The sequence below is a fragment of the Leuresthes tenuis genome, unplaced genomic scaffold (genome assembly GCF_036924035.1).
Source record: "Leuresthes tenuis unplaced genomic scaffold, fLeuTen1.0.hap1 SCAF_10, whole genome shotgun sequence".
Lineage (NCBI taxonomy): Eukaryota > Metazoa > Chordata > Actinopteri > Atheriniformes > Atherinopsidae > Leuresthes > Leuresthes tenuis.
In genome coordinates this window covers 4,675,847-4,693,813 of record NW_027325364.1, presented here as the reverse complement: position 1 = coordinate 4,693,813, position 17,967 = coordinate 4,675,847, and the positions used below count along the sequence as shown (strand labels likewise).

The 17,967-nt window shown below is 40.8% G+C and overlaps 1 protein-coding gene across 2 annotated transcripts in view; it reads right to left on the bottom strand.

Moving 5' to 3' along the window:
• The window catches only part of LOC140316013 (glucocorticoid-induced transcript 1 protein), a 23,994-nt gene extending 6,027 nt beyond the window's left edge, over window positions 1-17,967 (bottom strand). The window contains exons 1-6 of one of the 2 annotated variants that reach the window (XM_072393673.1): window positions 17,773-17,967; window positions 17,252-17,622; window positions 9,743-9,891; window positions 4,081-4,170; window positions 2,234-2,356; window positions 1,375-1,512 (exon numbers count right to left, since the gene is read on the bottom strand). In XM_072393673.1, coding sequence (XP_072249774.1) covers window positions 1,375-1,512; window positions 2,234-2,356; window positions 4,081-4,170; window positions 9,743-9,891; window positions 17,252-17,558 — 807 coding nt within the window. In that variant the 5' untranslated portion in view covers window positions 17,559-17,622; window positions 17,773-17,967. Of the gene's footprint in view, window positions 1-1,374; window positions 1,513-2,233; window positions 2,360-4,080; window positions 4,171-9,742; window positions 9,892-17,251; window positions 17,623-17,772 lie in introns of both variants that reach the window. The other variant, XM_072393672.1, reaches the window with a different exon arrangement.

The following is a 17,967-nucleotide window of genomic DNA, read 5'->3' as shown; positions in this document are numbered from 1 at the left end:
AGCAGTACATCACTCTATGAATGTGTGTGTGAAGCACTTTCATTGGTCAGCAGGACAAAAAAGCCCAATATAGCCATCTACATTTTCAGTTTCTGCACTACATGTGCTTAAAGTTCCAAGCGGTTACTTAGCTATAGTAAGTGGGACAGACTAGAAATGAAGTGACCTTCTTTATGAACATGACTAATGATCTAATTAAAAGCATCTAAAAATCCAAGTGAATCAAAACAAATCAATTCTAGATTTTTTTAAATTAAACTATATTATTGAGGGTGAGGAAGTATTAAGGTAAAGTATTACTGTGGTTCAATAATACACATATAACCCATGATCACAAGCCTAATGTTGTCTCATGCAAAAAAAGCACCGATCAATCAGGATGTGGACAAAGAACATCATCAGAAATAGATTCTTTGGTCTCTGTGGGTTGTGGGTGGGGTCACTGTGGATTGGTCTTGCTTCCTATAGATACCATCAGATAGGTATGTGAGGAGTTTGGACTAGTTTGGGTGAACATCTCAGCCTCTTTATCGTGCTCTCTGAGTCCTTCCTAAGCAGATTCTGCAGGAGCCACTGCTGTCCTGGTGGTGGGATGCTGCTGTTGTAGTTAGGGAGGGGGTATTGAATTGAGTGCATAAATGTTAAGGTAAGAGTCAAAGCAACATCCATGTAAATGCCAGGATGCTGATTTCCCTGCTGATACGGTTCTGAGCTAGCAAGGAAAGTAGCAACAGGCAAAGCGTGTGAGGGAAATTCGTGCTTGTGCAACCTGATACTTTAACTAGTGGCGCTGTTATCACTCAGATGATTCCGCAACACCAACTTCGTGTATGTAAGCACACTCTGATGCGGGGTTGAGCTGACTCTGTCTGGCATGGCTGAATCAGAAAAGAGAAACAGCCTCGGGTTAATGAGGAAGTCTTTGTTTTACCAACAAGCCAAAACCGAAATGTAAAAAGGGCTGAAGTCTGTATCAGTCTCAACTCACAGCCACAGAGTACAATAGGTGTGTTGATCCTGGGAGCTCATTCCTGGGGGTTTTACGCTTTTCTTCACATATGGATCAAAGATTTTCAGTGCATTAAGCCCCTGTCATTAGAATGTACTAATGAGGAAAATATCAATACTCTGGAACCAACATAAGAGTGTCTTCTTCCTCTTCTTCTCCTTCTTGGTCAGTATTTATACATTACATCAGAGAAAAAAAAAAGAATTATTGTTTCAGCCCAGCTAAAATCCAACTTTTAAATTGCGTGTGAACATCAAAGTCTGTCGGCTTCTTGAACTTTAGTCGGACAACAAACCAAATTACAGTGGTTTCAAATTACCTCAGAGTATCCGTTCGAAAGGAATCATACTGACACACATCTGTACCTGCATGCCCTGCTCCCAGTCTTCTCTGATAAACACATTTTCCAGCTCATGGCTGATGCCCTCCACACTGCTCGGCACTCTGCATATGAGGGACTTTGTCATAGGGACTGTCGTCAAAGTTGATGAAGCTCCTTTGTACTAGAAAGAATAAATTAAAATTAAAAAATGTCCAAATAACATATGCTAAAATAATTACCTATACAATATATATATAATAATAATACAATAAATGCCTAAATACTTTATTCCAAGACATGCATATCAATCCTCCAGTCAAATACATCAATCAGAAATCATTGATACACTCATTCATCAAGTTTTATCATATTTCATGTCATGTCTGGAGCTGGCCAGTGAAAATAGATTACTCAAGTTGGGTGAACTACAGCCATTCACAGACGCCATTCCTGGGCATCTGTTAATGAATGAACAGCAAACAAGGACAGAAAAGGGCATGTCCAGACAAATTTCCCCTTTTTCTGTCTCCCTTAACCATAACAGACTGCTAAAAAAAGACTAGAAGAAGATTAACTAAGCCTGCTCAGTCAAATTCAGAGGAGCATACATCCAACCTTAGTCTGAATGACTAAAAAGGTTTATAAAATGATTAAAATTAACAGTTTAATGAAGAAACCCTGATGAACCTTTTAGTTCTGTTGAGCTCTGTAGACCTTGCTTTACCTTTCAGTTTTCTTACCTTTAGCAGCTGTGTTATAGTTTGGTCACTGTCTGTTTCATCTGTATGTTTTGTGCTGAGCTGCTAAGCTACCTGATCATATCACTGTTACCTGGATAAAATCTTGCATTAAGTTAGCGGAGTTTATGTTTTCAGCTGAACTTCTGCTCAGGTGGCACTCACCTGTGGTTGGCATGCAGCACAATGCTGTGCTGGCTGTAGCAGCTGCAGTGAGCTCTGCTCCCTGTCTTTGCTCTGCCGGGTGACCTGTTTGCTGCGCTGCAGCTGCAGTCTCAGTTTAGCAATCTGCTGGAAGAAAAATGACATCAATTCAGCAAATGACAGCTCTCGATCAGGCTGTGCAGTACAGAGTAAACTGTTGGCCCAGAAATGATCTGATTCAGATATAATTCCATAGGTCTGAAGTATTCCCTGATATTTTCTGCTTAAATATTCAGATTATGTTCTTTTTGCAGCAACTGTTAATTCCTAAAACATTTTTTTCCCATGGTTTCAGGATGCCTGGGATTATTTAGTTAGTGTGGCTGACAATATTGACACATCACTATTACCAAAATGTCTGCAAAATTACTAACAGACTTGACTTTAGCATTGTTCCGTGTCAGAAAACTGTTTGCAATCAGTATGTCTGATGATGATACAAGTTAAGTCAATGGGTGTCACTACATCTGCCCCAGTTATCGGCCGAAAACCAGGGCGCCGTTTGCAAGACTAACAGACAATGTACTGTGCAGACATAGGTGTGGTCTCTGCAGTGCTGATCTTGTAAACCTGGCAACAAAGTCAACAAAGAGACTCGCTCTTTTCACAAATGTCCTCCCACACATGAAATCGCAGAAGTTAGAGAGCTAGAATTCAGTTCACTGCATTCATTTAGTGGCAGCAGTTGATAATGACAAGTCCAGGCAATCCTCGTGTAATCTCAGCAGAAGGGAAAAAAGAAGTTTTCCAGGCTGTGCTACGTTATTGACCGTACAGGCCAAGACCCAGGGATTGTATAAAGATGCACACAACATTTTCCTTGTGGGCCTAATTAGAGTGTAAGGTTATATTTACACAGAAATGTGATTTATGAAATTGGATTCTAACAATCAGATGGGTTCATCGTAGAGAGAATGTTTCTTATGAAACTCCTCTGCTTGCATCTCCTTTCCAACAATAGACTACGCAATGGAACACAATAAATACAGTTTTATTTACACCAAGTCCAAGGATGCAGTTCTTCGATTTAACATATGGTCCCAAAAATATAGACAAAATGCATTCAATCAAAGGAACATTACAGTACTGACCTTAATTAACTTAATATCAGGTATTAACCTTTTGGCTGTTTGACCTGAAATATATCAAATGTAGCTCTATGAAGTTGTCACTGTGGCTGTAAGTTTGTAAAAAAATCTTTCTCCCAGTCAGTGCTAACACATCTGTGAGCCATTTACACAGAATAATGTGAATCGTCACTGTACTGCAGAAGCATCTATGAATTTAGTTGTTTTTTTTTTCTGTAAAAGTAGAATGAGTTACCTTCAATCCATTTATTTAGTGAAAACTAAAAAAAGGAAACAATATGGCTGTTCACCCTTGAGAGGAGCTCCTGCACCGTTTAAAAAAAAAACAAAAAAAAAGTCCATTATGAGATTCACACAGTGCAGTTGTGTGGAGCACAGAGGGGAGAAGGAGGTTATATTTAGACTGTGGTGTGGAGAGCTGGAGTCCTTAAAACTCCATGTGGTCAGCTGGTTGGCCACCAAACCCAGCAGATAGACAGGAGTAGAAACCAGCTTTAAGGAGAGTAATATTTAGGCTGACCTCAGACCCTGACAAATAAAACACACACTGAGTATATGGAATGAACCTCAAAAATGACAAATACGTTTTTTAAACTAGCTTTGCCAAAGCATTAAGCGAGGATGTCCTCACACTGCTGAAAGTGCTCCACTCCGCTGTTTGTTGTCACAAGCAGCTGTGACTTGGAAGGAAAAGAAGAGTGTTAAAACAGGTGAAACTACCTCTTTGAGATGGTCTGCGCTACCCCACGAGGCTGACCGCTGGTGAGGACTTCCCAGTTCTGCTCCTTCATCAATCCAGACACCTGGAGTCTAAAACACAGAAACACACACGTTGACCGCGTGTTGCACAGCTCTGCGTTACAGGTTCATTTACTGCCACCACCAAGAGCAGCTCCCCAAGAGCAGCAACAAGCTTTAAAGCATGTGACAACAGGCAATAAGAACACATAACATCTATTGATGTGTGCACATTTCATTCATCTACATTATTTACTATTAACTTTTTACTATTTTTTTGTGTACATTACAAATGTGTAAATAAAAGATACAAACCTGTGTATTTGAGGTAAACAAAAGCTTGTTCAGCAGAGGGTGAATATAAAAGCTTAAAAAGAAGCTTTAAAACGCATAAAGTGTGCATGTTTAAGACAGCTATTGCCTAACGTGACCGCTGATGATGAAGTCACACAGGATGCGAGCAACAACGAAATACTTAAACTTTAAAATGTTTAGATGAGCAGCTGAGAAAGATGTGGGTGAAAGCAGTAATGAGTGCCGTGTGTTCAAAAGTAAAGCTGCAAATCTGGAATCAATAAAAGTGAGGATAACAGTCATGGGATACAAACCCTGAGGAAACAACTATATTAAACAGGAAAACAATAATTCCTTCCATTAGTGAGCTGGGCTAAGATAAATTCACTTGTAGTGAGTCACTAAACTCCCTTATTTGTCTAAAGATGACAGCAACACCCATAACAAAATCCAACAGCCATGAATTCAAACGGCACAGTCAACTTTACCGTCAGCCACAGGTGACATTTTCCACAACTTTATACCTTTTCACCGTAGCAGAAACAATCCACAAGTTACCCAACAGTCGATTCAATACTTAGCCACACTACGACCTGCAGAAAAGGCTAATTACAATACCGGGCTTGTATAAGTTCAATGAGCCTACCAAGAACTTTATTGCTGTTAGTTAAACAGTAAAAGAAAAACAGCTGATAAAGAAAACATTTCCTCCCAGAGAGCATAGAGGCAGTTCTGTTTCCCTGAACATATCTTTTAGACCTCTACTTGCAAAGAAAAGGAAACCGTTGAGTTATGTAAAATAATGCAAAAATAGAAACATACTGAGGAGGTTTTACAAGGTTGTCTCAAACCACATACTTCCCTCCGATTATGCCCATCAACAGTGCCCTCTGGTCCTAAAACATCTGACGTTTTATGCTGAGCACAGTCGCACAAAACATCTTAAATGTCAGTGTCTTCGCTCTGCCTTATGTTTGACCCCACACAAACAGAAAAACCTCTTTCCAACTTACGCACAGCCCCTGCCCTATGATATGGAATATCACACTGTGAATAATGAGGAACACCCGTGAAGTCGTTTGAGCAGGCTTGCTGGCACTGGCTTCCCCAGAAAAGGACACATATTAAATGGCTGCTTGTGCTCTTATAAAAAGGGACCACTGTGCTTGGCCATGCTGGACGGCAGATGTGTAACTAGCCTTTAGCATTAACATTTTGCCCATGGCCTATGGAATTACTTGTGCAGTTTGATGCCTGTGCCAAACAGTGAGAGACTTGAGGCCGTGGCCTAATCTGCTTTTATAAAATGCAAATTGCTAGAAAGGGCAAACGGGCTTCATGGAGTTTTGTACTGTGACGCAGAGGAAAAATGAAGTTGTAACAGATGATTTTAATACAGTACCTTTAGCTTTACGTATGTATTGTTCATTTGAGCTCGTTTTTAGCTGCAGCAAATTACTATCTGTTAAGTTATGACAGCAACAACCACGACACAGAAAAAAGGTAAATATGACGCAACTCGATTTGAGAATTTATTCTAAGGCTCGTCACCTCACTGTTTGCATTTTGGCCACCATTAAAAAAAACAAAAAAAAACAGCAGGCCTTTATACAGTAAACCCATTCCCCAAACCTTAAGGTTATCTCACAGATAAGGCTCTAATTCAATCCATGTTTTTCAGATAAATCCCAAGAAAGCAAATTACTGGAATCACAATTCTTAACCCTAAAATACTAACGCCGGGGGATTTTCACCCATGAGATTGTGGTTATATGATTTCCTGAGTTGCAGGGGTCCTTGTGTTGCTTCAGGCTGCTCAATAACATCATCGAAGCTAAGCGTGTTTCCCTGCTCCCATCAGTGTATTTTTTTTCCCAACAGGCACGTGTTCGGGTGATTTTCCCCCCGACGTTGGCGATTGAGAGTGAAATACCTTCGGGTAGATTTCACCCAGAGAGGGAGCCCCTGCTTTCCCTGGACAAGCCTCATGTCCCAGGGACGAGTGGACCAAGCTGAAATATTAATTTTTTCATGAATCTTGTTAATGATTCCGTAATTTTAGAGCCTTTTTTTTAGGGTCATCCCATCTTTTTTTGTTTTATGAGCTGGAAATAAAAGAAAGAGGAGTGCTTTAATTTGCCATGTGTTGTGGTGTTTTGATATATTTGAATGAGAAGTGTTTTTATCATACTGGGTAAAACACACCCTGTGTTAATGATGCTGTATGTAAGTGTTCTAGGGTTAATGGCAATAATTCTAGTTTATGCAATTAAACTACACATTACCACAAGTATAAAACAAAAACTTTGGGGGTGGAAACAGTCAATAAAGATAATGAGGCCGTTAAAAATACTATGTGCTGCTCACACGAATACCCACCTTTATTTACCTTGGAGGCGCTTTTATCGTGCTACTTTCCAAACCCTCCAGCCTAAGTTGTGTGCTTTGTAGACCGATACGTGTGCCAGGTGTTGTGCATGATAATGCGATGCTATAGAGACAGAAATTCTACTACCATGGCCTGCAGCTCGCTTCCTATTGTGATTCCCACCCAAAGGGTTACATGCAGGCAACATCCTCAAGAATCCAGTTCTGTTCCAAAGCAGGAAATAATGACTGGGCTTCCACAGAGGTGCAGTGGAATTTGTGCTGCTTTGTTTAGATTGCATGTCGAGACGTGTGCGCACAGTACCACTGCTATCATTTGGTGGGTTTTGAGAAACAAGAAGAGCGAGCGGCCTGATTAGGCCAGTTGACTTTCTATCTTTTATCTTGTGCATGTCTAAAACTCACTGAGCATTGCAGAAAATGTTTAAATATCTGGGGGTTGGCATTTTTTTGTGCTTTAATAAAAAAAAACACCAAGGTCCTCATACACCTGACGCAGCCAAAACTAATCTAGCTGTTTTTAACAAGTACTAGAAAGCAACCAGCATTAGCTTTATCAGAAGTTGTTGGCCAAGAGGCAAAACTAACACTTGTAACATAAACTAATGAGGCATTTTCTCAACTCATAATTTAAGATTTTCATACCATGGCTTAAAACACAAACAGAGGAGCTTGAAAACTCTAAACTCGTGTGCTCCGTTTGTTTTTCAGATAAGTAATAACAGACTTCTGATTAGTTGTTTCCTCTCACGTAGGCACAGAGTGGAAATGTATGCCAGTAATCAGATGGCCATCGTCTACAGTCTGCACGATGTGTCCAAATGTTACATTTAAAAGTGGAAGCAAGGCAACAACCAGTTTGATCAGCCTGTCTTTTTCTGTGCCTGCCCTTTGAGGTCGGCTTCGTCTGTTAGGGCCCTAATCTTCATAGAGACATTCTCTGTGCTCTGTAACCACAGGGCCTAAGTCGCACAAACCTATCCCGGAACAGTGATTAGCATATGTATGGACCCTCTGCTCCTCAACTCCCACACAAAAGGCAGGCAGCCACAAGGGCCAGGTGGTAAGCAGTGGGATTTCTCCTCGCCTTGCCTGGGAGACAGGTGCAAACAACTTCACCTCCATGCGGGGCTGTATTACAGCTCAAAGGAGAGGCCGTCTTGAACTTATGCAATGCACAACAAAAGAGGCCAGGGACCTTTTGTCTGCTGCTTTCTGCTGTTGTCTGCTGTTGTCTTATGAAAAGAGCCGGGCCTAGGCATAGCTTGTTAACAGGAAGTTGTCTCTGACTATCCTTTGGAGAGTTTGAGCATTTAATCGCTCAAGTGTGTAACACTCTCCCTGATTATTACAACACAGCCAACTGTGTTCCAACTTAAATTTCCACAGCTCTGATAGACAAATTATTTACATGGGCTTTTTAAAATGTGCTCAGTCTTGAGCCTGGCTTTTACTGACAGTGATATATGACTGAGCCCATGTGACCAGGGCAAGCAAAATATCACATTGTGCCAAAAAAACATTAAACCAGTAAGATATAGGAATATATGTGCCCAGATGTTTTTGTGCAGTGAAAAAGATCTGATAATTATCCAAATGAGTTTCCATACGTTCCAGAACTACACACAGGAACCCTGTAATTAGAGCTGTTTACTTTGCTCACAGCCACTTCAAGAAATCTTGCAAGGCACTCTCACCATTTCCTTAGTCTACAAAGAAATTTAGGGCAAATGAGGGGTTAAAGGGATGAAGCCCATGTAAATGAGGCTTGGCGGTCTTCATTCAGTTACATGAAAGGCTTCTGTTAGCAATGAGGAGAGCAGCCCTCATCAAGATCATACATATTCAAGATTCTCTCATAACACAAACCCAACACAAAACCCTCTGTCTTCAAAAATCAGTGAAACTGCGCGGCAGGATTAGTGGATGATCATGTGTGGGCTCCAGTAACACTGTGCTTCATCTCAACGTGAAATCCATACATAGATTTTAAATGTCATAATGTACTACATTTTTAAATAGTGGTGCACTGAGGGGGATTCTGGGAAGTTTAGTCCTGCTAGTCCTGAGTTTTTGGCATATCAACCACAAAGTCAGAAATTAATTATTTGTGGTCGTCCTAACTGGGATCTTTGTCTGAGACGATGGTGAAGGAAGCGTTATAATTGGTGAAGATTCAGACTCTTGCCTTTCTCAGACTCCTCCTTCAACACGGCACGTTAAGCCATTTGATTCCCCTCCATCACAGTTCTTAAGATTTTCTTTGCACAAGGACAAATGGACAACAAGAAGACAGCAGCTGGGGTTTTGTTGTTGGAAGTAGAGCTCCTATTTGGCTTCTTGGCTTCCATTTTGTCACACAAGTTTGTTTTGAGTAACCAGCTACTTCCACTTTCAGTCATGTGCGTTTCTGTTAAACAGAACATGCTAACAGATCGTGATATTAATTTTTTTTTTCTTTTTTTAAATCATGTTTGTTTCGTTTTTTCACTGCAGATTTGATTTTAAACATGAGAGCAGCTACTTTTGGTACCTTTGCCTACAAAAGTATGGCTTGGAATTGTAGACATTATTTATGGCACTTGCATATCTATGAACGTCTCCTTATCTAATCAATGTTAAACTTGAACAACTGCACTAGCAAACATGAGATTATTTGATAATGCAATCTATTGGGACCAATCACCAACTATATGCTGTAAGCAGGATCAGCAAATACCATCATGATCACATGGTGTATTTGAAGCTTCTTATCTATATTGTATAATCATTCACTAATCTACTTTTTAAAAATCATTTATTTATTTATATATATATTTTTTAAAAATCAACATTCTACAATAAGTATTAAATCAAGAGATGACAAGATCACGTTGTATTATATCATTTCTGAAAAGCAGCCAGGCTGAGTCAAACCCCTGCAGGCCTGCAGCTGCGATGGGATGTTCTGGACGGTACACACCTGTGTAGCTTTGTCTTTCATACAGGAAGGGTAAGGTCCATGGGAGTCCCGAGGCCACTGACCAGTGAGGTACGGTCCTGTGATGGCGTCCAGTGAAGATGCCCTTCGAATGGCACTGGAACTCCGCACTTGTAATTTGGACCTTTCTGCTGTGAATTGAGAAAGCATAAAGAAAAGTAAGCATCTTCCCCATGTCATGTTAATCATCATAAATGACATTTTTGATGATTGGGTGGCAGTTTCCAGGTCTCCCCTGAGGCCTTCTTTCGGTAGGACATGTCCCAAACACCTACACTAGAAAGGGTCTGGAAAGCCACATTCACAGCTACATAAACTGGCTCCTCTCGATCAGTAAAGTAGATTCTCAACTCAGAGCCCCTCCCAGATAGCTTCTCACCCTATCCTAAGGGGAGACCTCTGACACCCTTCTATAGAAGCTCCATTTTGGTCACTTATATTCGCAGCCTCATTCTTTCTATCCCTACCCACCACTTTTAACCACAGGTGAGGGTAGGAATGTAGATCGACTGGTAAACTGACAGCTTTGCCTTTGGACTCAGCTCTCACTTCACCATGTCAGACCAGTACAGCATCCACATCACAGCAGATGCTACCCCAATCCACCTGTCAATCTCCTGCTCCCTCCTATACCCAGCTCATGAACAAGACTCCAACATACTTAAACTCAGGAGCAATTCACCCCCAACCGAGAGTGAGTAATCCACCTTTTTGAACTGTGGACCATGTCCTCGTGTAGGTGCCAATTCTCATTCTGGCTTCCTCACACTCGGCAGCGAACTACCCCGGGGCCTAATTGAAGCCACCATATAATTCGCAAATAGCAAGGATGCAATCCTAAACTGACTGAACTGGAAACTCTCTGGCCCTTCACTGCACCTCGTAAAAGAATCTTTGACAAAGGGCATTGGTGCAGTGATGGTTTTCATCCACTGGGATAAAGCATTTGTCAAATACTAAGGGGTATAGTTCATATATGATAAATTTGGAGCATTTTGGAGCGCACACACATTCACCCATTTGGAAATGGAGCCTAATGATGCATTCAAACCAACAACAAAGCGATAACGTGCCTTGCTTTGCTGGTACAAATTCAGCTGTTGGAGCCTTTCTGCAGCAGGTTTTCAGAGTGCAAGGCACCGCTAGTGGGGCAGCTGACACCCTTGCCAGGGGTCGACCGTACCTGAGCATCAGCGATAACTTAGGTTAGAAGGTTAAATGTGAGCTAGGATTTTGGATATATGTAGCAGGTTGGTAGCAAAATGTAAATGTGTTTTGTTTCAGAGCAAATAGTTGAGAGCACAGTTAAATTAATCACTTTAATGTTTTATTGGATTACTTCAATTAGTGCTTTTGAATAAATTGTTTTTGGTAATTCACTGCTATATAAGTTTATTACACTTGTACTAGATATTATTTAGCATTAAAAGTTGTTCTTCTACACATAAGCAAACCAATAGAGCAGCTAACTGACTGAGGCAGCAAACACTAGACCACAGACCACATGGACCAAGACAGCTGAAATCCTGTAACGGATACACATTTTCATAACTTATCTGGCAGTCCTACAGCTTCACTCACTTTTCTCCATACCTGCTCTTCTCCAATTCTGTCTTAGTGGACGACAGCCGTTGTCATAGAAGCATTAGCAGGCAGCTATTTTATATTTGTCCTCCATTAATAATGAGATCGCCATCATTCACTCATAAATAAATGGATAGTCTCTCGCTCCTGGTGATGTCAGAAGAATCTCTACATCGACATGCTATAGCAACAAAGAAACGCAGAAATTATTCGCTCAAAGTGCAATCTTTTTTAAATCGTATCCAACTCACTGTTGACTTTATATGTAATCACGCCGCCTACATAGTTCACTTTGCGTTTGGTATGCGCCAAGTCCTGAAGCAAAAGCAAAAAGCTGAGCAAGAGTATCTGGTGTTATGAGAGCAATCTACTGTGACCTAGAGCAGTTAAGCACACCCACCCACATAAGAAAATCATCAACAACTACAGTGCAATGCACATCAATACTGCCTGCATTCACACAACATTCCAGCAGAGGCACGCAGCATAACAACAAAAAAGAAACAACAAAACTACTAACGGGAAGAATAGATGCTGGAGAGTACTGAAACTGGAGAAAAACTGGCTTATTTTTTCTTTAAGCAGAATACAAACGTAACCCTCTTCATTTTTTACACAAAGCCAGAATAAAGGAGCAGAACTACAAGGAGGAGATTGCCATGTCTTACATGTGTCTGAGCAAGCTAAAAGGCCCTTCTATCTTGAGCACATATAGACACAGCACACACAGACAAAACCATTTACATGAGGCACCCCTTTCCTCGTAGAGCAACACAGCTATTCAGTGTTGTTCTTTGTTCATAGAATACACAGGCCAACCCACCCAAAGGTATTGCCTAAGTAAGCTCACTGGGCTACAGTAAAATTCCCTGAAGCGCTGCAGACAAAGGAAGGAGGCTAAATTTTCAGCAATATTGATATAGGCCAAGCCAGCGCTCTCAGAACTGGGATTGTGGTTATTTTCCATGAACTCTCCACTTGCCAGTCTAGAATAATCTCCTGATGAGAAAAAAGAAACAGTGTGAAAGAAGCAAAGACATCAAAGCAGTCCATCTGCTGAATTCAGGGGTGAGTGTGATATTTAAGGTTTATCTTCAGGTTGAATTGGAATATGTACTTTCCCCTAACAGGACATTCAGCAGGCAATGAGAAGGTATCCACTCTTTCAGGGCTAAATGGGTGGTTTATTAACTGTAGGGCAGAGGCAAGTATGAAAACAAACATGTGGTTGAAATCGGTAAACCGTGGCACAACTGTTTCCTGTGGGCTGGAAGACTATGTTTGTAGACAAAATCCATCCACACCTTGCTTAATCTTAGGGCCATAAAACAAAACTACTCCACTCTAACCATCTCAGATAATGTCCTGCTACACCTGAAAGGCTGTATGTGTCATTTTAAAGAGGCAAAAACTTCCCCCAAAGCATTTACCAGAAGAGGTACGACAGTTGGTGCCACAAGTCAACGGAAAACATTGAAAGACAAATAAAAGAGTTTATTCATTCACTTTTTTTAAAATCCAGAGAGGCAAAAAATGATTTAGAAAACAAAAAGTGTTGGAATCACGTTGTTTCGGGTTTTTACAAAGTCACAGATACAGCTGAGCAGATGTAGTGACAAGAAGATACTTGCTCACTTAAAACCCACATTACTGAAAAGGTTAGCGAATAGGTTTGGCTGTATAATTGCAGACACACCTATATCGTCCTGTTAATCATGACAGCAAAGGAACCAATCTGTTGTTTTGACATTTCATTGTACAAACATTTACTTCATAATGACGAGAAAAGGCAAAAAAAAATTATTTGTAGATTATCTGACACGTACGCATATATTTTCAATGAGTATAAACACGTACTGTAAATAATGAGATTCTACCCTTACTTAATGCATAAAGACTGTAAAGATTGGACAGAATTTTAGCTCTTAATAACAGCACTTAAACACAAGTACAATAACTACTTTTTGCTCATTAAAGCTATCTGGATGAAGATTGGGTTCATGGTGACTTTTGTTAGCCTTATTGACTACCAAGTATTTTACAATAAAAGCCACTTTCAACCATTCGAACACACATTCATGCCATGCTTTTTATTCTATACATAAAGCACCGATCTACACTAAGAGAGAGATATTACAAGAGATGGAAGCTCGATCAGCATTTTGCCTAAAAATATTTTTGACACGTGAACTGAGGAAGCCAGGGAGTCAACCACTGAGCCTAAGACGAGTTAATGACCCACTCCAACTCCTGAGCACCAGCTCATCAATAATCAGTGAATGTGAGGATTTACTGGCTCTCTCAGTCAAAACTGATTAACAATTGGAACCCAAAATTAAACCACTACTCACTGCACAAGTCCGTTTAAAAATGTACTGACGCAGCTAGACGAATTTGCTTCTGCACAAACTAAATCATTTTATCAGTTTTAGAAAAATGAAAAGACTAACTTATTCATTTATGGAGTTGTGGACTTAAGTTGTTCAACTAATTTTCATAATTTTGTGTTCAGGATCTTTTTGGCTGACCAGAAATCCTGGTTTGATGATGCACAACATTCCAACCTAAAATGACTTTAACACAATAAAAATGAGAGCGCATTAGCTGTCTAAGTAGCTAACTATCCAACACTGAGCTAGCCAACTATGCCAGCTCTGTTGTACAGGTGCAATGTCCCTGAAAGCCAATATTTTCATACCTCTGCAAGCGCCTCGTCTAAATTTCTCATGAATGGTGAAGAATACAGATCGATTGATTTCGGAGAACAAAAGCTATTTGCAATGGATTGCCTTTATAAGGAGCCACATTGGTGTAGAAATGAGCATCATCACCAACATCCACCTCTGCAGCAACCATTTCATATTGGGTGGTTCTGCAAGTTTTCATCTGACAAAGTTAACGTATAAATAGCAACTACAGCAGCTACAGCTGAACGCTCCTTAACAGAGCAGTCATCGTGCAGACATCTGGTGCAGTGATATCAGCAGTAGCCTACATGGAGAGCAAGTTTCCTTCTGTGCTTAGTCTATTATAGTATATAACTTAGTGCCCTTCTGTCTAGCCTGTAGTTCAGTGGAAAAGGATTTGTTTATACCACTTCCCTTGAGCTGGTATGAGAACTGTCAGCATCTTGAGCAGACATGCCCCTAAATTTGAGAGCAGAGAACAGTTTAACTAGTCATTAATTTTAAACCGAATTTTCTTTCACTTAGTGTGACAAGAGATTTTCACATTCCAAGTCAACCACTCTGGATTCAAATGTTTGAGAGCTCATTTCTAGTGATCATCAATAGGTAAGCATTACTTTCATAGTTAAGTGATACATCAGCTGTTTCTTAAGCAAACACGAGTGCTCAGTGCAAACAGAAATATTTTTCATGCTGGTTAGGGAAGCACTACAGTCATTTTCTTTTGGAGAAAAAAATATTTTTTTTAATCAATTCTCTCCTGTATTTTTGGCATTTACACACACGTACACCACATAGGTTTGGATCCTATGCTGCTGGAATGATTTCTGCTCATAATTCCTTTTTCTAAACATCCGTTATGATGCATAACCATGGTAACAGGAAAGTTGTTAGCATGCGGGGAGCGGCTGATTGAGCTTCCCAAAGCTCTTGTAATGTCTGGAATAAAACCATAAATCCAGATGAGCTGAAGAAGAGATGTCCAGGGTGCAGACAGGAACAAAACTGAGAGAAAGGAGGAGGAAGTTTAAACCATTTCTTCCCTTGATAATCATAGGAAGTGTGATATCACCAGCAGACATAATGGACGAGCTTGGAGCCCTGACTAGAAGCAGCAGGACTTTTTGTCACTGAGAAATGACTGCAGGAACAACTTTGACACCTCTCCATTCTACTTTCCCACTGTACGGGAGTAAATTAAGTATTTTTGCACAGAATATAATTTAATTTGGCACCGTCTGTCAAAGGCTTGAGTTTATGCATCCGTCCCTTACATGGTTGCTAATATTACCCAGTAAGTCAAGCGAATATCTTGTGCAAAAAGCTAACTTAAACCAGTCTGAACGTTACAGTGAAAGTGTAATGTATGCTGACAGTGCTGGCAAGTCTTCTTTTCATAACCCTTGACTAAGCAAGTCCCCTTCAAATGTGCATCAAAATGTTGTGTGCAGACAGTGAGAAATACAGAAAACAACACAATTCCACCGGAGTCAACTGATTTAGACACCACATTCATTTTCAAATTTGGTCCTACTCTGCAGTTTGAATGAGTGACAATGAAGCCGGGCTGTTTCAGCACAACTGGCACTTTGACAGCGAGCAGGACTTTCATTGTCAGGACAGTGTGGTAGGAGGATGATGTCATGCTGGTGAACCAAAAAGGTCACGATTTGGAACATAATACTTTCGGCAGCATCACTCATCATCAGGGTAACCTCCAAACCATCTGAACACAGTGCTGCCATGACCATGATTACACGTTTTTCACCAAATGACATACCTCTATGAGTAGGTTCAAAGTATTACAACTGATGAGAGCTTCTGAAACGTATTGCTTTGTGAATATTAAGCTGCGATTTAGAGATTAAACATGAAAATGATCATGTCCTCACTGATATACACATTTGCTAATGGCATAAGGTTGTACATTTTTTTTAATCAAAGCAGCCACCAAATCCTCGCTGACCATCTGAAGACTCTCATTTGTGTTTAGACTGTGAGGTCACATCCATAAGGGAAGGTCAAGTCTCCATCATCACAACTGACATGGGACACTGGCATGGGTTAGAGGTCATCTCTCTCAGAGGATTGAGTTATGTGTGGCATGCTGCTGGGGTAAGAAACCAACACCAATAGCTGGTCAAACAAGGGTGAAATTCATCATGCTTGGTAAATCTGTCTTCTCGGTTGTTATGGAAGAGGCTTCGTTTCCTGCCCTGCGTGATACACTGGAGGTCATCTCGTTCAAAGAAGTGAGGAATGTGAGGCACGTCACAAACATAAAACTCCACACACAATGCAACAATAACTACCATGCTGCTTTACAGAAAGAGCAGAACCATTTTGGTTAAAGGTAAGAGGAGAAGCTATGACGTGTGTCCAATAGAAGTAGCACTGATGAGGTTGCTGATGCAGAAAAACCCACTGAGGCTAACAGAAGTAGAGCAAATCTCTGTCGCTAGACAAAGGAAAAGCAAGCTGTGTTTATACATTCCCATATCGTAATGTGTTAAACAATCACCAGACAGTATGTGGTTATATGTGTGTTTTATACAGAAAAGTGTCTTTCTTCCTGTAAGGGTAACAAGAAAACACATTTCTGGGCTGTGAAAGAATGCAGATTTTAAATAACAGGCCACAGAGTCAAATATTAGTCAGCAGAAGCAGTGAAGATTCAGTGAAGCTGCCTGCACACCTTCACTGTGTCTCCATATCACTTCAGAAGATCAGCAGAGCATATGTGAAAAAAAACACATGGTTGGGCTCTTTAACCATATGTATGGCAGCGTGGTAAGGTTTCACATATGCTCAGCGTGTTGAGTCTGAGTATGCAACACCTGACTACACTCAGCACTGTTCCTACATGGAGTGAACTGGCCCGATTACAACTGATATCACGTCTTTCTGCCAAGTCTTTCCTCATGTTCTCCCTTTCAAAAGTCTATGAATTATGGGAGACCGTTTTACTCGGTGTGCTCTTCACAAATGTCTAATAGTGTGTGGATGATAAGCTAAATAATTAATGCATCAATGGTGTGCGAAGCAAGTACCAAACTTGTATCCTTCCAAATTGATATCTGGCCCAATTTTTAACACTTCTGCATAACTATAAACAAGACATTAACAACAAAAGTTACCATGGTAAGTTATCAGACAAACGCACGTGGTCACATGCCATTTTTAAGACTATGCAAGGCAAAACAGCTGAGTGTGTTTTTACCTCTGGAAACTGGAGAGTCTGGGGGACAGGACGCCTCCTTATTTTCGGGGGACAGTCTTTGCTTAGCATTTGAACTTCCTGAACTGAGTGTCGGACTGGAGGGAGGGCTTGAGCCACGGCTGTTTGTGGCTCCCCCGTACAGGGTCTGCGCCCGTGTTGGGCTGCTCTGACCCCCACGCAGGAGCTGATAGGGCACGGTGGCACGAATAGGGTGCAAACGACAGCTGCCGTTGTTGAACGAGCCAGGAGAGCCCGCATTGCTGCGCCTCACCCTCGGCTGCTGAAGCGAGTTGCTGGGGGCTGACATCCTCCGAAACTGGCTGATATTCTTATCGCAGTGAAAAATACGTACTGCCAAAGTTGCTGCTTCTCTGGAGGAGGAGATGGTTGGAGAGAGGTAGGGGGTGTAAGATAAACATTAGCTTGTTAGCGAAAAACGTTAGCTTCCTTTAAAAAAAATTCAACTCATACGTTCGAAGAAAAGAAAAGCTTCAACACGTACTATTTCACCATAAACTTACCTTTAAGATACTATAACATGCCGCCTTAAACTGCAAATATAACATGGGTAACTTTAAAAGTTGTTTTAACTACTTCTTATAACATTTAATTTGCGTTTTCCAGCTCCAGCGTCTTCCCCATCCTGTTCACTCTAAATGACAGTTGTTTCGGCCAGACTACTGGTTGATGTCTGTGGGCGGGTCAAGCGTCTCACT